The sequence below is a fragment of the Calidris pugnax genome, unplaced genomic scaffold (genome assembly GCF_001431845.1).
Source record: "Calidris pugnax isolate Ruff unplaced genomic scaffold, ASM143184v1 scaffold51, whole genome shotgun sequence".
Classification (NCBI taxonomy): domain Eukaryota; kingdom Metazoa; phylum Chordata; class Aves; order Charadriiformes; family Scolopacidae; genus Calidris; species Calidris pugnax.
In genome coordinates, this window is record NW_015090797.1 from 1,316,282 (window position 1) to 1,339,529 (window position 23,248).

At 42.1% G+C, this 23,248-nt stretch overlaps 1 protein-coding gene across 2 annotated transcripts; it reads right to left on the reverse strand.

The window, feature by feature from the left end:
* Positions 1–7,026: 7,026 nt before the first annotated feature.
* AQP4 (aquaporin 4) lies at positions 7,027–20,440 on the reverse strand. 2 transcript variants are annotated; one of them, XM_014937003.1, is made up of 5 exons: positions 20,254–20,440; positions 15,595–16,009; positions 14,493–14,657; positions 13,778–13,858; positions 7,027–11,830 (listed from the first exon to the last, which is right to left on the reverse strand). In XM_014937003.1, the coding sequence occupies exons 2-5, from the start codon at positions 15,973–15,975 to the stop codon at positions 11,552–11,554; spliced, it is 906 nt and encodes a 301-aa protein (XP_014792489.1). In that variant the 5' UTR covers positions 15,976–16,009; positions 20,254–20,440; the 3' UTR covers positions 7,027–11,551. The 2 variants fall into 2 exon arrangements, with proteins under 2 accessions (XP_014792489.1, XP_014792488.1); XM_014937002.1 differs by lacking the exon at positions 20,254–20,440 and adding an exon at positions 20,081–20,177.
* Positions 20,441–23,248: the final 2,808 nt, after the last annotated feature.

Below are 23,248 nucleotides of genomic sequence, written 5' to 3' on the forward strand. Positions count from 1 at the left end.
CAAGATACTGAGTTATCTTTGCAGCACAACATTGCAGCTTTGTTTCCATACATTAGTTTGACTGAGTAGGTGACATCCAGCAGAAAAAGGAGATCTCGTTTCTTAACAGAGATTATAAGGATTTATTGCTGCCTCTGGGACTGTGAGCTCATCTTCAAGTTGGTCTTACTGATTAGCAACATAAACTCCTGCCTCCAGTATGAAATAGGTTTGCAACTGGATTTTGGCAGAAGGTCTGAGGGTAATGTAAGGAATGTTGTGAGGGACTCCTTGAGATGATAAATTGAAGTAAAAGTACTGAAATACCGTGCAATTCCTAATGTGAAACACGTAATGGGAGATACTGCTTGCTGTGAAATGCATTTTGAAGTGCCTACTTTCATACTCTTTATTTTACCATCTATTTTTAAAACAAATTTTATTCTTAACACAAACATTTTTCCATAGTCTCTTTGAATTTATGTTAACAGGGTCACACTGCACAGTGCACACCACCACCACTTCTGCAGCATCTCTGGCAATTTATGTTAACCACTGCCTGAGACAGCTTCCAAGCCACCTGAGGCCACCTCCAATTATGCAGTCCGAGACTTCTGGTATCAACAGATCTAGCCCCTCCAGAAGTTTTTGGAGCTCTCCTGCATTGCTGTGAGAGGAATGACCACCCTAATCCCCTGAGAGCATTTAATCCCAGAATTATCCTCATCTCTATCTCCATGGCGGAGATACTTCTGCTTCGTTTGTTACAGAACCACATCATTGAAAAGAAAGGGCTAATGCAAGTGTATAACATCATTGCTACTTGTAAATTGCTTCATTATCAGTGCATGACCACATGAGGCTTTAAAAACCCAGAAAAAGAAAATGTTTTTAATTTAAAACTCATCTGGCTTTTTTATTAAAAGAGAATATTGTGATTCTGAGTCCTAGTGCACAACTGGTAACATTTTGGATTTAGCACACCAGTCATTGTGAAGCTTTCTCAATGTTACTGCAAATCTGGTCTTTTTGTCTTGTTTTCACCAAAGAGATAGCACAAACCAAACTAAACCAAGACAAACGGAAATCTTCCCCTTACTTAAAAGCAGCATCATGTCCCCAAGTACTCATTAATGATCTCTTTCCTCAAACTTGTGGGTCTGGGGTAGCTCAATAATATCAGACCACTGCAGCCTTTTCAGTCAGGAGAGCTGGCAGCAGTGAGCAAGGGGAAGGGAGCTCACTCCCATCAACAAAAAAGTCACACTTGTGTCTGAGCAGGTTTTTATAGCCTTGCTACTGACTTTAAGGAGGGACAGGAGAGGCACAGCCACAGTGTAAATGTATGCCATCAACCTTGTGCTTCTGGCACCACCCTTGCTTTATGTTCTTATATAGGTTTGTGGAAGAAAACTAGCTGACCTACAGAAATCACCATGCCTGGGCTATACAGATGTCTCTTAAGTATCAACCTCACTCGTAAAGAGTGGTCTGTAAAAAAAGGCATTTAAAATATTCCTGGGGTTATTTTTGTTAATGGACTATCACCACTCCAAGCAGAAAGAAGGATCCACACATGAAAACAAAAAACAAAAAAGGAAGAAAAAAAAAAGTCTGTATTAGATCAGTTAATGTTCTGAAGGAAAGGATCTGGTAAGACCTACTGCCATGGTTGGAAATTGGCTGATCTTCAGGACTTCCTCACCTGGTTTGTGTTCAAGGTACAAAGCAGGCAAGAGAAAAATACTGTGTTTCAGCAAAACCAAGTTGTATTAACTTTACTCAGTGCAGGTGTAACGATTTGATACTTATGGAGAGCATTTGTAACTTCATGTTAAATCAAACCACAATGAAAATGCTGTAGCAACCATGCGACCAGACAAGGATTCCCCTTTTCACACTTATCTGCAGAATAAGGACTTTATGTTGGCTGGAGAAATGTTAACACTTGTAAGAGAGAGAAAATTCCAATCTTCAGAAAAGAAGAGTGGGAGTCAGGGTGCCTGTGGTATCTTTCCTGTTAAAGTTTAGCATTAAATCTGTGGGGTAATGAGAGCATTTCCATACTGCTTAACCATTTGTAATATATACATATATATTATTTACACGTACACACATGTATAGGTGTGTATATATATAAAAGAATGTATAAATATACACAATATCTATATTATATATACATACATATCTATATGTAAATATTAATAGCAAAAATACTTTTAACCATTTCCTAGAACTGCAGGACTCAGTATTTGAAAGCTGCTTTTGCTATAGGATTTTCTTCTGGGAACCGGAAAGCTTACTGTTACTTAAGTCCTTCTACCACATGCTTTCTTGGAGGTGGAGGTAAGAACTCAATTTGCATGGCACTACAGGAGATGTTTTGGGAGCAGTCCAGAGCAACACAGGTCGTTTCTTCATTGCCCATCCCCTCCTCTGCCTGGCCTCATCTTGCCTCATCATCCACTCTGGCCATGCATGATCCTACATCTATTTTTCGACTGTTGCATTAAAGCCACAAATGAGTTAAGACACGTGAAGTCCTGCTTGCTCTGAATCTTTTGCCCATAGAGAATCTCTGAAGAAAAAGTACCTCTGGTCTTGGTGATGGCAAAGGAATATTTATGTAGATGTATCCTCTAAGCTGATTTGGCCCAAAATTGTACAAGGCAATTTTTTGTACATGACAAATCACTTGGGAGCCCTTTCCAGGGCTTAGGGATGTGATGTGGATTTCCCACCCTCTGACTGCAAAACTGGAAATTAGTATCTAGATTTTCACCATGTGTTGTTAGGAGTATACATTTCCCATCTAACCCTGACACCTATATTTCACTGTTAACTAAAGTTTGTGTTTGCAGATATATAAAATGACAAATTTTCAGGCTCCTTCCAGCCCCTGAGACTCCAGCTATGCCACGTGTAACTGCCAGAGTGTGAGTGTCTCCCTTTAAACAATGTTTATACACTGTTGACACAAAACCTGCTAGCCCCTCAGACATTGAAAAGAAGAAACAAATGAAAGGGAATATAAGAAACACAAACATTGTTTAGGCAGTTGTCTCAAATACTGAGGTTTTAATGATAGATTCTAAACAATTAGCAAAATGTTGAGAAAATGGATAAAAAAGGGCTGGACTCAGAAGAAAAATATAGATCTATCATGAAATAAAGTTCATAGAAATTGTGTGTGGTTTATTACAAAAAATACCATCTGAAGTGGAAATGAAGAATCTGAATCAGAAAGTCAGGTGCTTGGAGCTTCATTGTAAAAACCTCAGCAGTCCCCACAGGAACCCAAATTCATTGAAGGGACAGCTGTCTATGCAGGAAGTATAGACAAATGGAGACCATGAGATGGAGGGTGCCATTAGATCCTGCAGAGTAAAGACACCAAACAGCCAGAACAGTTAAAGCATTCTCAAGTGACATTCTTTGAGAAAGGGAAAAAAAGAAAGATAGTGAAAAACTTTGCAAGAACATGAATTGTTCTACTTAATAAAATATTTGAGGATTCAACCTGCAGAAAATAGAAAATAAAGTGTGGACAACCTGAAAGAAGCAGAGCTCTGTAAGAGGAAAAAAGACCAAACTCCCCCCTCCACCTCTTCCCCCTCCCCAAACAAACACACGAAGCAATTTTTGTAACTGGGGAGAGAATAAAATCATTTTGCTTTGACCTTTTCCTCACCACTCAGATACAATAGCAATAGAAACTATATATAAACCTTAGATGATGCTCTTCAGCTGCGCTCAACCAAAGGATATTTATTTTAAGATAGAAAGGTTAGTGGTAAAAGAAGTTGGGGGATATTTTCTTTACACAGTGATAAATTAACCTGTGGATCTCTACTCTAAGGGTAGCTCTAGGAATGACTAGGATGCAGAGGGATCCAGATGGACTTTTTGACCTCCTTTGTTAAAGCTCCTTCCATGGTATTTGCTGGGCTTTTTCAAAACTAAAAGGTTGGAGGATACAAAGATTTATTCTCACATTTTAGTCTTGAGGTTAGAGAAGCTTCTGTGTTTATGCCCTAGCAATGTTTGCCTCCAGTAAATCTGAAATATGCTGGGCAGCTGTGGAAGGAGGGAGAAAAACAAAAAAGCCTTGTGTCTGAAACATTTGTGTTTGTGTGCATCCTACCCTGTACAGCTGGTCTGACTCAGCTCTGAGAAGACGCTGTGCAGCTGTTTCTCTGGAGCAATACCTGTGGGCAAACAGCAGCAGAGTCCAACATCTATGTACATCTTCCTGATCTCCAGAGTTCATTTTGTCCCTGCTCTGTCATCTCTAATCATGAAGCATTAGGCTTTTTCTTACTGGATATTCATGTGCATATGTTCAGAACTTACAAGGCCAATCAACCATTGTTCCAGTTTTCCTATCGATGTTTTTCTTGCAAATCAGAGCCCAGGGACTTGCCACAGGTCCAAATCCCATGTTTTCAAAATTGATTACTTCTTTGCTGGGACACTGTTTACTCTACTGCAATTGTCTGAGACTGGGTTCAGCTGGTGCAAACCGACTTCATGTCTTCTGCAGAGCTAAGGCAGGATTTAGCCTGCGTACTGTACAGCTCTGGCAAGTCAAGGCAGATAAGATGCCCCCCCTCTGGGGTAACTCTGCTGCTGCTTAGAGAAAGCAGCCCTAAGTCCAAAGCAGCAGTAGCAGCATGAAGAAGCTCAGAGAAGGATGCTCTAGAGACTAAACCATTTCATTCCAGCTCCGATGAGCCCACTCAGCTGGAAAGGCAGGGAATAAAACAAAACAAAACAAAATAAGCACGCATTCTAGTCTGAACATGGGACCACTAAGCAGATAGGCACCGAGATACCATGGAAATGGAAATAGGCACTGGAACAGAGTTGTGGAGATATTACTGGAATTATCAAAGGATTTTTTTGGAGGAAAATGGATGAATCTCCAAGGCCCTGAGATTTGTTGTTCTTAAGTAAAGTAACAATCCCCACAGAATAGATGGGGCTAACCCTAAGGTAGTGTGGGATAATGGTAAAATATTTCTCACGCTAGAAGACTCCAAAATGTGTAAGGCAATCAATTTTTAAATGCTTTGAGTGTGAAAAATAAATAAATAAAAAAAAGCCTTATGGCAAATGAACCTTGGGAAGAAGAGTAGCAGAACTCAATTGATTCCATGGCAGTAGGCAACAGTCACGACCCCTCTTCAAACTGAAAGCCATATGGCTCAGAAATAAGTGGAAATAAATGTCCAAGTCATTAGGATCCCAGTGGGGCACGCAGCAATCTCAAGTCACAAATCCCATGGTTTTACCCACTGATCTTGTCTGCTTCTGGGAAGAAGTAAATCCAATGGCTGTGCAAGGTTGTACATCTTTCACACGCAGCTGTGTGTGTGACACATAGAGTCTATCAATATGACCTTTTAGACATATTATGAATTCCAGAGCTTTTTATGACAGTTCATATCAAAAGGGAAGCAGGGATGATACACCACAGGTAGGTTGTTGCTGTGTGTGAGTGGAGAAGAGCAGTTGGGAACTCTTTATCAGGCACACCCGCAGAAAGCCTCTGCCTGTCCCCATCACACATGGCAAGGTGAGAGACAAATAATATAAGCTCCTTTCACCTTTCAAAAGAACCTTGTGATAGCTTCTTTAGCTAGATTATGCCACAGTCTTTGTACTTGTAAGGATTGCTTTTCTAATGAGGCAAGAAAGGTCGAAAGAAATTAATAGCCAAGATAATGGTTATCAGTCTGATATAAATAAAGCAGCTTATAACGTTTGCAGTACACCACAATCTGCAACAGATAAAGGAGTCTAAAGCCAAAGGAAGGTTTAAAAGGAAGCTGATATTGGGAATATCTACATTCTAAATTGTCTTTTTAAGCAGACGACTGGGCCAGAGTTGGTGTTTATAGTTGTTGCTGCTGAAGCCAGTGCCGCTACTGAAGCTTAAAGACACCACTCACCCAGCATGTCTCAGCCTCTCCCATTTGATGGCTCAGATGTGGTCCACAAGCTTACACGCATGTCTTCATACAACAAGGACCATGTTATAATCCTGTAAGTGATACCACAGTGCCAGTAACCACTAGGTAAGAGGTACACTATAAAGAACTCCCTTGACTGCACTGTTGCTTTCCTGTTCTTCCCAGGGTGCTTCTTCACCTTAACCCTGCAGACAGCTACATCACTACTTATTTGCCTTTACAACTCTCCAGACACCAAGATTCCTGTTTTGTGAGTGTCTCAAAATGTCCAAGTGGCTCCTGCCTTATGTAATTGCGACCCCAAGATAATTTTATTAGTTCTGCCTAAATTCCCTTGGGAACCTGTTCCAGTAAGGTACAGATCACGTGTGTAGCAAATGATATGCCACGCACATAAACACAACCTCCCTAAGTCTCTTGAGAGGTGCCTCTAGAGCCTGCATATGAAGAAGCTGAAAGCAAGAGCCAAATCACTGGAAGGGGTGAGTTTCAGGCACGAGCCTGCTTTCAGCCCTTCCTGCTGATTAGATGCTATCCCAGGGGATGGGTTTTCATATTAATCATTTTCAGGATCCTAATTTACTTCCATGAATGTCACACGTGTCTTAAGAACTAAACTTTGCATTCCAAGCAAGGAGCCAGACAACCAGAAATGTAATTGCTACAGGACTCAATTTCCATTGTTGAAGTTCCTCATGGGAGCTTGATCTCACAAGCCGTGCTTCAGCAAAAGGACTCTGAAGTGCCAGTGTCATTCCAATCACTTTTTGAAACCTTAGCTCTCCACTAGACCTATGAGTTTTAAAACCATCTGGCAAAATTTGTGATGTACATATACCAGCATAATTTTTGCTCTAATTGGTTTAGCTCACTTCCATAAAGATATTAAATCTCCTTTTACAATCATCTCTCTTCACTGAATGATTTACTGTGGAAAAACATTCATCATTCTCAGTTGCACACACTTACAGACTCCTCTTAGACATGTTCTATTGGCTGAATTGTGATTTTTCTTTTTATTTCAGTCCTGAGCCTTAGGATCATTATATGTTTCCAGTGATCACAAGATGCCTTTTTTTTTTTTTTAAACAGAAAATTTATTTGCAACGGTAATGTGAGATACAGCAGAATACAACTGGGAACCAAATAATAATGTATTATTTTACAGTGTATTTTTCAGTAGATTATTGCAAATGTTACATATGGAAACTTTAAGTCCTATAACATTAGTTCTGATATCACGGTGACTAAGCACTTCAACAATAAGCAGTCTTGTGGAAAAATCCATATACATAGTTTGCTTTACCTCATTTGTGCCAAATTACAGACTGTGACAGTATGATTTAGATCACGTAAGTGGATAACAAATAGTTCAGTCTACATTTGCATCTTGTCTATTTAATAAGTCCTTGAGAAACTCAGTTACACACAGGCTGATTTGAGACACAAAAAATTGTGCATGGTGTTTTCATCTCTCACGTTGGAAAGAAAGGTTCACAATGTAAACTCTCACATACTTCATTTAGATTAAAAATATTGGATGGTGTATAATATCCTGAATGTGTTACACAGACTGGAGATAAATTGTTGCAGAGCACAGCAGCAACTGTTCAGCTAACAAGCACTAGAAAGGTGGAAATTTGAAGGCCATCTAGCTTTTTAAGCAGATACTGTGGCAATTACTAATAATCAGAAATAAAACACATTTTGAAAAGCTCATATGCAAATACATGTGACAAGCCTAAATACTGCATAAGATGAGTCTTGCTCCTGCTTCCACTGAATGAATGAAAGATACAGCTCCCAAATACTTCAAATGGGAGAAGAGTTATGATGACAACTCAAATGCTGCAGGGTTTCTTTTTTCTTTTTCCTGAAAATAGCTATAATTTGGCTGAGGAACTCTGAGGAGTTCATGCAACCCAAAAGGTATTTGCGTGCCTCACTGTAACCACCCTTAGCTTCCATCCTTTCTTTTCTGAAATCCAGTGATTAAATCTTTTGAATGTGTTCGTTAAAGTGAAAATATAGCATTGGAAACAACTGTGCCATCATGCAGGACTGTTGGTTGGTTTTTTTAGGACCCCAGAATGATGATGTGCCTGGCAGACTTCCTGTGATATCCATCCACCATCATAAATGAAAGACATTTACCATTTCTCACCCCAACCAAGAAATACTTTAGGAGGATGCCAAGTTATGCTTTGACATGAAATTTAGACCTGAAGGTCCTTAGAACATAAATCGCACCCAAACAGTATTAAAGTACATATTTTAAAATCACATTAAAGCAAAATTATTTCCAATCCATAAAAAGGTCATGCTAGTCTATATTTTAACCAAATGTGACTATCGTACAGTGATGATACCACTGCAAAACAACTAAGAAAAGTGCATATCCTTGCAGGTCAAGGCTAAATCAAGTCCTAAGGGATACTGAAGGGTGATGTTCCCTTACATGAATGGTGACCTCCTGCGGTGGGGCAGAACCATCTGTGATGATGGCCACTCTTAAGGATTTACTTTAGGGTGGGTTGTAAACCTCAAGTTGAACATATCTCCTTCCAGAATTAAGTATCTTGCTGAAAGACTCTCATTTTGGAAACACAGTGAAGTGCATTAAAGAAGCCATGGGGCCCCAAAAAAGCTTAGGATCATTTCCTCTGTAGTCAATGACAAACTCCTCTATGAGTCTCGTTCTGTGGAAGCAGGAGCAGACCTATCATATCTTGCTTTTCTACTAGTGTCCAATGTCATGGTGACATCCTTTACTGTCTAGTGGTCTCTATTTTAGCTTCCCTTCTTTTACCTAGTATTCCCAGAAGCCACAGTATCTTATCTCCAATACTCGCCGAGCAAGGAGTTCTCCTGGGACTGATTCTGAGTGTTTGTCACACTTCATTAATAAAGAGTGTTTAAAGGAAAAAAAAAATCCTCCTGACTGAGGAGTCTGGTGCTGTGCTCATGTTACGCTCACCTTGGCAGGAGAATCAGGCTGGGCAAGGAAAATACGCATCAAGGCATTTGTATAAAGGCCCCTTAAGCATAAAACAAATCACAGTTTCTTATTTAAATAACACAGAACCATGCAAAATTCACAAACCAAGAGCTTCTAAGGAGTGCCTTTAAATACAAAAATGCAAACCTTTGCTTAAAAATCCACCGGTGTTATGTGCATTACTCTTTATTTTACCTGTTCAAGCCATGCAAAAGGTTTAATCAAAGTGTCCCTTTAACAAATACAGTATTTAAAGGAAAAAAGGAAGAAAAAAGGAAAAAAAAAAAGCCAGAACAAATGCGGAGACAAAAAAAACCACAACAAAACACCAAACCTACAAGTTTTGATCTTCCCATTGAATCTATTTAGCGTGGCATTATTCATCTGAACAGAGGTACACAGGGTTCTAAACCCACCTAGTGTTGCCCTTCCCCAGGAGAGCGAGTCCTTGCTGTGGGAAGGAGCCCTTATCTGTGATTTGACATTGTCCCATTGTCCACCCTCATGCCCTTGAACCGTGATGCTGCCACCAAGGGGCACAGCTAAGGACAAGTATCAGCTGCTCTGCTAAGTCTCCACAGGCAGCTGCTACTGTGATGCTGCAACAGGTATGTGATGGGGAGCCTGTCTGGAGGGAGGGATTGCACCTGGGGAGGGGGGCTGTCGTTGGGTCACCCAAAGAAGCCCCTTCCTGCACCCACCTGTGCCACATGCAGCGCCTGGGGGGATGCAGGGGAGAGATCGTGGTCCAGCTGCAGAGGTGTGGAGGAGTCACGAATCTCATGCTCAAGGCAGGGAGCTCGTGCCGCACTCCAACAGGGTTTAACGACAAGAAAAGTGTGAAACTAGGAAAATGAGTACGGCAGGACACGCTGGGAGTTGGGGTGGTAGAATTGCCTTTGGATCATAGTGCACAGATCTGAGTGTAGCAGTGGTTTATTATCTCATTAGAAACATCTAATTCCCTGTAATAAAGATTGCATGTAGAGTATGTCAAAGAGCAGGCAAGGCTATTACAGCCCACAGCCAGCACTAATGCTTTTTTTTCCCCTCTTATTGCTAAATAGGCAGGAGTAGCTTTTCAGTTTTAAAATAAAAACTATACAATTACAGTAATAATACCATGCTCCTGACTGCTCTGCAGCTGCATATTGTAAAACTCAAAGCCACTGATCAGAAACAAAAGCAGTAAGTCAGTTACAGCTTCACGGAAATGTTCTGCTGGGGTGATTATGTCTGTCAAAATACTTGTATAAGGGAAAGATTGATCACTGAATGTATTTCATGTTCCTTTCCTCCTAAAAAACCCTGCAAGTGCTTGCGTCTTTTCCTAACAACAGATAAAGAAACCTTTGCCAGAGGTGTAATTAAGACCATATGAACAGTGGAACAAGCATGAATCCCATTCAAATAGTTAGGCATCAGTTACAACAACAAAAAAAAGAGCCAGAAGCAGTCATATTTTTATCATCCATTATAAAAAAAATATTTCCCAAGCAGTGTTTCAATACAGTTAAAAGTTAAAAACCCTCTACTTTTCTAATAAATTAAAAACCCCATATCTCCAACCATCTTGTAAGAAAGTAGGTAAGTAATTTAAACCCTTAGTTTACATAAATTGGCACAGAAATGTGTATTTGAACAAGTGCACTGAAAACAGATATGCCTTCTTTTCTTCTGATATCTTTTATTTGGGTTATTAAGTAACAGGAAAGCCTTTATATTCTTTGCATGACCTTGAGAGTCTGCTTACACTAAATGGTCAATAGTCAAACCCCAGGAGAATGTTTCACCAGATAGACAATGACAAGAGGGAGCATGAAGTACAGTCAAATGTTTTGCAGTCGTATTACAGGAGACTTCAACATTCAATTTCAGCGTATTTACTCCCGGGAAGGGATGAAGGTAATATATTTTTACTGCAAATCACAGGAGTGAAGTGTGATGGGTTGATAGAATTTTTATTTTTTTTTTAAACCTATTAAAGTATCATTTTTTTCAGAGGTAGTTCGCAAGGCAATAGTGACGTACGTGAATGGAAACAATACTCCTTTGCTTGACTGCGGATAAAACTCTTAAATACTGTTGGTGCTGTCCCTGAACCTCGCAGAGAACGCTTAATGGATAAGATGTTCTAATCAGAGCTGACAACAGCCAATTAAGTGTCAGAAGAACAATCTGATAAGTAGGTCTTTATGTCTATAGGCATTTCCTGGTATGTCTTAACTGTCAATCTGAATGTTAAACATCTCCATCTTTATCTCATTATTGACTGATTTATTAAAGGAGAATGCTTTCATCATCTTTTTTTTAATTTTTTTTTTTATTTTGGGGTTGCTCCAGAAAGAAGGAAATTAAAATACTAGGAACAACTCCTAATTTGGAAAAATAGACGGAGAATCATAATTATAGAAAAGGCCTAATCGTCCAACTGAGCAGGTGTATGGTTTGGTGACACCTCTGCCATGCAGCTGCCCACACCATACCTTTTAAGAAATGGTAGATGCTCAGTCTAGAGGAGATCTGTTTCTTTAATGGGTGGAAGGATATCTGTGGACGTGCTAGCAGGCTGCTCTCTGCTTTCAGTGCTTCTTGCTAGTCATACGGAAGACAACACCTCGCTGGATGGATCTCTTCCCTTCTTGTCCTCACCCCTGTCGATATCAATCACATGAACGATGCCAGGCTTCAGGATCAGGTCATCGGTCTCTACGTGGCTCCTGTTATCGTCCACCTCAACGTACTTCCCTTTGGAGGGCTGGGAAGCCTTACTGAAGACATCTTTAAAACGGCGCTTGAGTTCAACGTCTGGGCAATAGACGTACTCATAAAGAGCACCAGCAAGGACTGCTCCTATTATTGGTCCCACCCAATATACCTGCAAAGAAAAAAAAGAGAGGTGGAAAAGAGATAGGCATTAAGCTCTAGAGTAAATAAAGCAGCCAAGGTATCAGAGAAAAGCAAGTCACTGCAGACTTCACCCAGAGAACTGTCTGACCCCATCATTCAAACTAACTCTGCTTTCAGAGATGCATGGTCACATAGTTCCCTGGCTTTCATGAACTGGGATGAAATCTGCCATCATGCCAGTTTACATGGCAGAGAAGTGTAACTACCACGGGTTTCACAGATGGTGACCTGGAGCAGCAATCACTTAATCAGCAATTAAGTGACTACTCTAAAATCACATTTGAAATTGGTCATAAAGCAGTCTTTTAGTCAGTTAATGGCATTAGTCCTAGGTCACCTTTTTGTTTTTCCAAGCAACCTTCTCTAAATTTTCATTGCTTATTGCCAGCTGCAGATAACACGTATGGACTGTTTGCAAGATGACACACAAAACTAACATAAATGCAGAAAACTGATTTTCCTCCTGCATTTTCCACCAAGGTGACAATGAACTTTTAAGGAAACAAAACCTTTCCTAGGGTATACACAAACAATTCTACTTCAGTATTTCAGGCTTACATTTGCAAAATAATCCAAATTTGGCTTCTGATCCTGCAGAATCCAACAATCAGTCAGCTACCTGATAATCTAATTTGAATAAGCAAATACAGCCAATAGACACAACTTTGTAGGGTGCCCATCTATTTTAGCAAGACAGGCAGCAGCTCTGTAACATCAGTAGGTGCAGAAGCCCACAAGCTCCTGTCAATGACATGCCAAAGTCACTGCACTGGAGGAGGAGAAGAGGCCATCTTTCCAAGTGACCAGGACAGCAGCTAAGCTTTTCTTACAAGTTTCTCCATGGTACATTTGTTTATTGTTTACAGCTTTAGTTATAAATTATAGGCTCCCTCGGAGTATGGATAATTAATCTTGTGAAAAACTACAGCAGTTTTCCGTATGAACAAGCCATTCACTGATAACTGGGTAAATCTGCCTCAATAGGATAACTCTTGGGAACAAAGTTACACATGGTATTGTGTTTGCAGAATTGGAGCCTTAGGGCCTGAAGACAATGCTATTTCTGTTATTAGCTGCAGTGGGAGCAATGTGGGCTTCATACTTTAAAAATCAAGAAAATCCTTATATGCACTGTTATATGCAGCTCTTACAGTTAGCATTGAAAGCATCCCTAGAAGTGTTTTCCCTGCCTTTAATTAGGTGAGGCTGAGCTGCAATCCATCTCTCCCTTATAAAATGTGAATTGGTTTTTAATAAGTTTAATAGTGGGATGCTATAGAAAATGACTGCATCATTCACAATCTGTTTATCGCATTGTTTCCTGCGCAAAATGGTTAGGCTGATGCTTTCAAATGGAAGCAGGTAACATCTGGTCTGGTCTGCAAAGACCAGACTGCAACCCCTTCATCTCTCACTGCGGGCGTCTGCTGAGGCAGGTTGTCCCCCGGGAACCAGATCACAGAGGGTCCCTGCTCTCATTTCATACGTCTGCCCCAATTTGCTGCAGAACCAGGTGAAACGTGAGGCCGACAGAATTACTTCCAGAACTCCTCACCAGAGTGACCAGGGGGGTTTTTGATCTTCCTGGGAGGATTTTTTTTTTTCTTTCTAGCAGTTCAATTCTTTCAGTCTCGCTGGATTGCTCTTTTTGTAGGATTTCCTTTCTATCCTGGCTACTACCTCCACAAAACGGCCCCCGGACAGCAAGATGCTATTCCAGCACGTTGCCTACTGCACCGCAGTCCTGGGCGAGGAGCTTAATTATACCAAAGCCTGTGGCAGGTCAGTACCTGTCTCCCTCAGTGATGGTCTCTATGGGACCAGCTGGGATACATAACTAAAAGCAAATGATGTATGAAAAAATCCTGATAGCTCTTTGTGGCTACAGTGAAGGAAACATGAAAAAAAGAGTTACCCATTGGTTTTCCCATCTCCCCATGATGACGGCAGGTCCAAACGATCGAGCGGGGTTCATGCTGGCACCAGTGTAGTTAATCTAAAACAGAAACAAAGTGTTACCTGCTATTAAAGTCTTGAAGGTAGTTATTCAGTTTCTGCTGGTACTTGTACTATGGGGACACCCAGGCTTTGCGTGGCTTCTAATCTTGACAGTGAGTACTGTCACTCTCCTGGGTCTTATCACAAAATTAACAAAGTCATCACATAAACAGGAAGAAAAACTCTGATGCAACAGCCTACCCAAGAGGACCCTCCTGCTATTCCAAAGGGGTTTGGTGTGGATCCATAAAGAATATAGCAGCTATATAGAGACTTAGACTGGACAGACTTAGACTGGACAGACTTAGACTGGAGATTAGGAGAGGGTTCTTCACTGTGAGGGTGGTGGAGCACTGGAACAGGTTGCCCAGGGAGGTGGTTGAGGCCCCATCCCTGGAGATATTCAAGGAGAGGCTCGACGAGGCCTTGGGCAACCTGGTCTAGTTGGGGGTGTCCCTGCTGACTGCGGGGAGGTCGGACTAGATGACCTTTGGAGGTCCCTTCTGGCCTGGACAACTCTATGATTCTATATAGCTATAGCAGCCATAAAGGCCACAGAAGTTTCCATTTACTTCTGAAGTAGTCATAAAGGGACAAGGGGTCTATTTTTTAAAGAGAAGCCATTAACTTACAGCAAATAAATGTCCAATTGCAACAGAAAATCCAATTGCTAAAGCTACTGAACCAGTGACATCACTTCGTTTTGAATCACAGCTGGCAAAAATAGTAAAAACCAGCTGGAATGTAATTATCAACTCCACCAGGAGTCCATGGCCAGCGGAAAGATCCCCGTGTACCTGGAAGAAGGGAAAGAAACACTGGAGATGAAGCAAAGGTGATTTTGTAAATCAGAAAGCCACTGCATGCATTAATTGTATTTCAGTGAAAGGCATTTCTAAATGGTACACAGTGAAAGTACACAACAATCAACTTTTAGAGGTACAGATTTCCGCCCAAACAGCTTTTTCTCGCCCCCCCCCTTTTTTTTTTCTAATTAAACTTTTTTGATTTTTATTTTGAGAGCCATGGAAAATTACTACTGGACTGAGAACAGAAGTCTGAACAGTAACACCCAACAAGAACTTCAAAGTTAGACTGCAGAAGAATAGTTTATTTTTACTCAGGGATTTGCAAATGCTGCACTTCCCCTTCACCATTTTTTTTTTCTTGGGAGCACTGTAATTTACTATTCAATTATAAATTCATTAATTAGCCCTGACTTAATTAATTTAAATTTCAATTAAAAATTAAGCAGTGTGCGGCTCAAGTGCATTTTTAATAAGTCCTGCAACAGGGCTAACTGATGGCATTCCTTATTAGTTTAGAACAAAGCTGAAATCTAAGCCACAATCTATTTCAAAAGTATGTCATTTTAAATTGATGTTTTTTCAATCCCCATCATAATGGCATAGAATTAATTTCCCCCTCCCCAGCCCACATAAAAATGGCATTTCACGCATATATTATTTAAATTGTATATGTAAATTAACATTACCTGCTGTCATCAGATTTGGGGAAGTTCTAGGAAAGAGAACTTCTATTAAAAGAACAGCTATAGATATTACGCTGCATAAAGCCATCCTAAGGAGAGCTTTAAGCCCTGTCTAGATGTCGTAAATACACCAGCAAGCTCTTAAAATCTCTACTTGAGCTCTCTTTATTCCACACGACACTGATTATATTTTCTTAGGTGCTAAGCTAGTCTAGTTCAAGAGCCGGAGGAGAAGTGATTACCGCAGTGACTCCCAGGCCTCCCACCACGCTTGGTGGTGTGACAAGGTAAAGGATGCCTGCGCCCACGATGGCTCCCAGGCACTGGGCAAGAATGTAGAAGACAGACTTGGCGAGGCTGATCTTCCTGGTGCAGACCATTGCCACAGTCACAGCAGGGTTAATGTGGCCTCCACTGATGTGTCCAAAGCACTGCACCATGGTTGCAATGCTGAGTCCAAAGCAGAGGGAGATGAGGACCATGTCTACAGGCAGGGGCTTCTCTGCTCCACCCCAGTTGATCGTGGAGCCGAGGCTGAGGAGGACGAAAATGAGCATGGCCAAAAATTCTGCTGAAACAGCTTTCCAGAAGGGCTGTGTCCAGACTCCTTTAAACGCCACCATGATGCTCTCAAACTTACACAGACGTCCACACTTACTGAAAAGGAAAACAAAGCTTCATTAGAAGTCACCAAATAAGCCTTGTGCTCTCCTGTTGGCTGGTTGCTACCCAGCAGACGTTGGGGAGAAGGTGGCAATGCTGAGAGTACCCCTGAGCTGGGACAACCACAGACTGCACTCTCGGAGTAGACAGCCTTTAAAACATAACCAGGGTTTGAGTGTCTGCAGGACACAGGATAATTAACCACCCTTTACAAGAAGTCTGTCTGTACAGCTTCAGTTCACAAAAAGGAAACCTCTGTATTTTTTGAAATCAGGGAGGCTCATCTCTGCCTGACTTAAAGCCCTACCACTTCCAGTGGCCTGTTGACTATCACGCTCATTAAATCAGTAGGCATCCTCCTTTTCTAAGTAAATCTCTACTTTTCACAAAGCAGGTACGATCATTCAATAAAACCCCAGCATCATAGTCAAACCCTAGTGGTTTTGACAACAGTGTAGTATTGGGAGGTTGTCCTAGGAGGTATAAAAGAAAGTCTATTTGCTTCAACACTCACACAGACCAGTATTTCAATTTATATTTATGTAAAGAGCAGTTTCTTCAATATGGATGTAGAGTAAAAATTTAATTCAGCCAGGAGAACAGATGCAATCCTAAATTCTGACCTTTAAATCAATTGCACAATCAATAAAGTGCTTTCTTTTAGGTTAAGGATGCCGAGAAAGCTGTGGAACAGAGAAATATTTTCTGTATGTGTGGTGTGTAGAACTTGTGTGGCAAAGAAAGAAGTGTCTTGATTTTCCTGTGTGGAGATGCTGTTTATTAGTCTACACTGCCTTCCTGATGAGTTACAATTTTGCTAGATGTTCAGATACCTATGAAAGTGGGTCACCAAAGAAAAGTTATTTGTGGTATTAATAAATTAGGAGAATAAGCCAAAAGGGAAGCATTTTAATGAGTTTCTAAGGAATGCTAACAAGATTCTTCTCTAAAAACAAAAGCAAAAAACCTCCAACCCTTCCAAAAAGCAGAAAACAAAAGAAAGAAAATTCAGCTGCTACATTTGGGAACTGAATTTCAAGTGGAAGATAGATGAATTTATGCTCAGTTATCTAAGGTAACTGAGCTACAATGCATATTTAATACCACTTACATCAGAAAGAAGCATAAAAGGCATGTCTGCCCTTTTCAAGTTATTGCAAGAGGAATGGCCCATGAATTTCTTAACAGTTGCAGTGAGTTAGGGAAAGGCAATTTAATCCTGTGGCTGGAGCAAACAAATTGTTTCCCTGTCTCATTTCTTATGCTAATTTACTGTGTATTTTCGATAGGTCATTTGAACTCTATCTCAGTTCTCTAGACTCTCAGATGAGACCAAGAATTACATTATCTCCTGAAAATGGCTGTTGTGAAGTGCTTGTGAAGTCATTGGAGAAACTTGAGCAGGACTTGCTCTGCTAGAGAAGAACTGAAGAGAGAAGCTCAAAAGAAAATAAAGCCATCCCCAAAATCATCTTATTTTGGGTCAAACTCAAGACAAACGGAAAGATGTTTTTTTAAGATCTCATATTAACAATCAGTTAATGACCAACTCTCTAGACTAGACATGTTCAAAATGGCTCCAAAATCATTGCCTCCCCCAATGCTGAAGCTCACAGGTATCTGGTCATCCTTACCTTTGAACCCTATGCCCAGACTCTCACTGAAACCTGAAGTCTTACCTTTGACACCCTCACTAAAAATGTATTTTAGTGGCCTGAGCAAGACATAGGTGCTATATTCATGCTCATGAGCTTGAAATGAGCTCAAAAGCTTATTTTCCCAGGGCATGTCCAAGGTGAACATTTCATACAATGATGAAGCATATCCTGAAGCCCATGGAAAAGAAGCCTGGACTCGTAGACAAGGGAAGTGGCACTCATCCACCCTTTCATCCTCAGCCCTGTAACCTCGGTTTCCCCAAGCTTTCATTTGCTAAACAAAATGCAAGCCCTGGTGTTACATTCTGGACTCTGGCAAGATTTCCAACCACCAAGGGCACTGTGGGGGGAATGTAGTTTTTTGGAGCACGGGGGAGAGGGGTATGATGACTCCTGACTTCTTTGCCCAACTGTGCCTGACCATCTCTTTCTGTACACAGAGAACAGTGAGATCTGCAAATTAATTACACTCCTCCATCCTGTAGAATTGAACAGAAAAGGGTGTCTGTAATGGGCATTAAAATACTGTTAGCTTCCTTCTCTTAAAATAAAAGTTAGCTTCCATCTAGCTGTGGAACATCTTGGAAGAACATATTTCACACTCTTGTGAGTGTGTGTGCACATGTACACAAGAGAGACAGGGAAGATCACACCTACTGAACTGCTGATGGGCCTGTCTAGAAGAAGGCTACCACTTAAGAAGGGCAAATCTCATACTGCTACTCCAGCTGAGACCACTTGCAATTAATGCAATCAATATTATTTACTGCCCTGAAGATGCAAAAAGGCTTCATGCAAGCCAAAAGCACCACAACTCAAACATAAAAGCTTGCTCATCAACATAAAGAAAGTTTCTGTTCTTCTAAAACAACATTCTACATGGGGAAAAAAAAGCAAAATGGCAGAATACCTTGTCAGCCATACTTTGATAGTTCATAACCTAAACATCCATTTTTAATGCACACAAGTTTTTCTGAAGCAGTCTGTTCTTCTATGATTTCAACACCCAGCAAAATGCCTAGCTGTCACGGCCAAATTTTTCTTTCCAACTGCACACCTTTCTTCCTCACAGCAAAAACCCCTACGAATGTCAATAAAGCGTAATACTGTTGTATGAGCCCCGAGACCAAGCTCTCACTTAAATCCAAAAGCAACTTAGAAATCAGCACCATCTCCAACATCCACTACTCTTTCAGCATGCAGTTAATTTAAAGGCTTGAGATGAGACGGAGAGCGAGTGCTGGCTGTGCCAGGTCTGAAACCCAAATGGGACGTTCCAGCTCCTAAGAGTTGCCATCAAAGTTGCAAAACAATTTTCTGGAGTAGTTGCTCATGCTTGCCTTTGGTAAATACAAAATACAACAGGATGATACTTTCATGTTATGGTCACACATTAATTTCACGTGTGGCCATTTTTGAAGTTCTCTGATCTGGACCACAAGATGACACAGTGGATGCATCTGATAGGATGCAAGGTCCCGTTGCTGTCAGGGCTGCAGGCACGATTACATGATTCAAAGCCGTGAGAGTATCAACAATAACTAAGGCCTCAGTACAAAAGTCAATCGGTATCTTAAAAATTCTTCCTTTTCTAACTAATAGCACTTCAAGGAGCAGAGCAAACGGCCTGGACGCGGGCGCCCAGCCAGCCACCCCACACGACACCACTGCCACACAGGAGCTGGGTGCTATTTCCAGTGGCATCTCCACTCGGCTCCTCCCCGACCTGTGCTGGCACAGCGGGCCGTAGCTCCAATGGACACCAGGCACCCGCTCACCAGCTTTTGGGGAAGAGGGGGACAGGCTACTGTTGCAAAACAAATGCACTATCGCAGGGCTCACTTATAACCATTTTGCCTCATTTCCCAGGCCAGTGTTGAACGAGTGACTGCCATGGGTGTCTACAGGAGGTGGGAAGGGAAGGCTTGGGAGCCCACCACCACAACTTTTTCGGCTGTGCAGGAGGTGGGCTTTCTGCACACACCTCTCTCTAAAGTGGTAAAAAAAACCAAGTTTTAGGGTGCAGGGAAAGAAAGGGGTTTGCAACCCTCCACCCCCCACCTTCGCGCCTCCAGCGTTAAAACCCGCGGATGCCTGACAGGCTCCGGTAGTGCCTGCGGGGAGGGGGACCCCGCTGCGCTGCCACCCATCCCTCGGGTACAAAACACCGGGGAACGGCAGCACCCCCGAGCCCCCCACCGGCGCAACGAGGGCAGCCCGGGGCCGGACACCGGGGGGGGGGGGTGTTCCCCGCGGGCGCAGAGAAGGGGCACCCCTCCCGCAGCCGCGCACCCCCCATTCCCCCCCCATAAAGTCATCTTCGCTTTGGGGTGGGCCACCCCTTCCCTCCCTCTTTGCCTTCCCTCCCTCTTTGCCTTCCGCGCCCCGCGGAGGGCCACGCACTCCCCCGCGGCGCGGAGCGGCCGCTCCGTCGCTCATGCCTGTCCGGCGGGCGCGGAGCCGCGGCGGGGCGGGCGAGCAAGGCGCGGCGGGGTGGGCTCGGGGAAGGGGGGGGTGGTGGTGATGGTGGTGGTGGCACGGCTCCCAACCATGCGACTAGCCAGCCCCGCCGTCCCCTACCTGCTGCTCCGGGCGGGCGAAGGGTACTCGAGAGCCAGGGCACCGGCTGCGGGTCATTTGCGATCATGTGAATATGCAGATTAATTGAGGGGGGGGATTCGCGGCCGCTTGTTAAATGAAGCAGCCCCGGGACCGAAGAGAGCCCAGTGTGCTTCTACAGAGGGGATGGGGGGGCTGCACGGCGTGGGGAAGGACTCGCAGGTTTCTCAGTTTCTTCTCTGCCGCACGCTGTATCAAAGGGGGAAAAAAAAAAAAAAAGAGTCTAAGCAACTCTCCAGCCAGCGAGCTGTATCCATCTAAAACGCCTATTATGACTCTAGTGGTTGCAGAAGTGTTTAATTTATTGGAAGTTGCTAAATTCAACAAAGTTTTGCCTGCTGTGGAAAGCCACTGAAAAGAGGTGTTGAAATTGGGTGCTGTTGGGGATATTCATATAGTCCTCACCTTGAGAAGAACCAATTGAATCTACAGCATGAAAGCAATCCTATGAACAAACCAGCCTTTTATGTAATAATAATAAAAAAATAATCAAAATCACCTAAATTGCCAGGCACAATTATTTTGTTAGAGAATGCATCAGTCACTTGAAGGAGGCAGGGATGGAAATGGAGCAATGTATTTAGGAAATCTCTTTTTTTTTTTTTTTTTCCCTCCTAGTGGCTTAGAACTTTGCATGCAGTAAGAATCTGTGCATGTTATACACGAAACATTTTAAAGGACATGTTGTTCAAGAGTTAAAGCAGGTTAAAATAACATGTACAGAGAAACTACATCTACTACCGGGTGTTCGTGCCTCAAGAGAGAAAGAATCAAAATTTGGCATGATGATCAGCCAGCCGGTACTGGGCACACTATACCAGTTAATCTTTCTGAACATCAGAAATCAGTGCAAGAGCTGAAGATCTTATTTAGGCGTGGAAACCATGGACAGAAAGTCCCCTCTTAGCTTCTGCTAGGAGATTGTAGGTAATAATTTACACCAGTGAAAAGCAAGTATAATGTATAACACTATCAATTCAGGATGCCCTGGACAAATTTGTACACACAGCAATAAAACAAGTCATGCCCCATGTGTTAAATACTTACCGATCACAGTTTATGGCAAATGCAAGGTGATCATAAAGTACAAATGTAGGTGTTTCTCTCACATTTGCCTGCTTTTCCCCTAAAGCCATGTCATAAAGGGTACCAAGAGACCTTCACAATTCAATGGCAAAAGAAAAACAGCTGGCTGAATGTTTGCCTTTCTTGTTTTCAAGCTTTGCTTCATTTGCTTATGTCTTGAGTTTAGTCAAGAGGGGGTGCAGTCCCCATCACACAGCTCTGCTCTTCCATTTGGTACCTTTGGTTTTTCAATTTATGCCCTTCACAACCTGCTACAGTGATTCCAGAAACCTCAGGTCCTAACACTGTCTTATTGACATGTAAGCCCATCGTATACTTCATAGACCCACAGACCAGCTTTTTCTGTCAGGCTGCTGGAGGAGTTCCCCAGTGTGAAAGGATTTCAGTTAGGATGTTCCTCTGCTTGAGGTTTGTTTACCCCTATTCTCTTCTTCCCCTCTGGCAGGAATTTACTTTACAAAAAAAAGTCATTTTTAGTGCTCTGTTTCAAACACCTGTGGCTGCCCTTGATGTGGCTTGAACTTGCCACATCTTTTCCCACCTGCATTTAGTGAAGTCATTATCTGATTATTTCAGCCTGTTACGCCGTGGCTACTTCTGGCATACAAACCCTTTCCTCTTTTATTCCAAAAGCTACAAAAGGCACCCTTACAAACCTGAGATTTCTTTCCAGTATTGAAGCTGGCTGTTTCAAATCAGGGTTGAGTTTGCTTTCAGAGCTTTGCCCTGACAACACACTTGTTCTTTGGCACCTTGCTGACCCAGCTCCTGCAGCCCATTTGTTTGTTCACAAACAAAATTCGCTTAGCAAAACCTATAATTGCTTTTCCTTTTATTGCAGATAGCATATATCTGCTCTTTTTGATCTGCAGAGCAAATCACTGCCACATGGAGAAGCCAGAACATTAATAGCTTCTGTCACTGCTACCATTCTTATTACGATAGATCTTCTGGAGGATTAGACAAAGATTGTGGCCACATAAACAGAGAAAGGCGATGCTTCGGGCACAAACCTGGAGCAAACTGCACTGTGCCAGCTCTGATCAAACAAACAGAGTATGTTCTGTTGAAAGCACAGAAGGCAAGGAAGACATCCCCTGAGATGGCACTGAAAAACAAAGGAAAGCTGCCCCAGTTTGTCCAGGAATAAAATTGTCAATGTTGGGAGATGGGACCACATAGGTTCTTTTTGTTTGTTTGTTTCTTTTTCTTATATATTTTCATCTTTATAAAACCTGGGTTAACTCATTTTGGGCTGCTGCCCAAGGATGAAATATTCCTGCTGCTGCTGTGCTCAACACAGTTAAGGAAATAACTTACAAAATAACATATATGAAAAATTTAAAAATGGTATTAAAACTAAATTCATGTCTGGGGTGGGGGTGGGGGAATGTGCAGTAGAATCTCCAGTAGTGTCTCTGTTTCTCCTTCACCGAACATTAAATCTAAGTCTGTACAGTCATTTTTAGGGCATCATGAATTAAAGATTTCCTTAGGAACGTAAGCCATGGTGAGAAGATGCTGCAACACGTAAGACACATCCCTGTTCTGACCAAGGACTTCCCAGACAGTTGAAGCGTGCTGGATCTGGGATTTGGGTTTGGTCTGTTAGGGAGGAGAGGGCACACTGCCAAAGTTGGAGAGGAATGTGCAAACAGCTAATTCCAGCTAAAACAATATGAGGGAGAGAGGCAGAAAAACTCTCAGCACTGGATTCTGTCACCTCACTGAATAGCAGTGTGGGAAGAGTCCCTTTGCTCCTATGGCGAGTCTGGTGGGTATCCATCCTGGGCAACTCTGTCAGACTGTGGGGTTTGTCAGACATGACTGGAGAAGAGAAAAGAAAGACCAAAATCCAAGAAAAGGACAT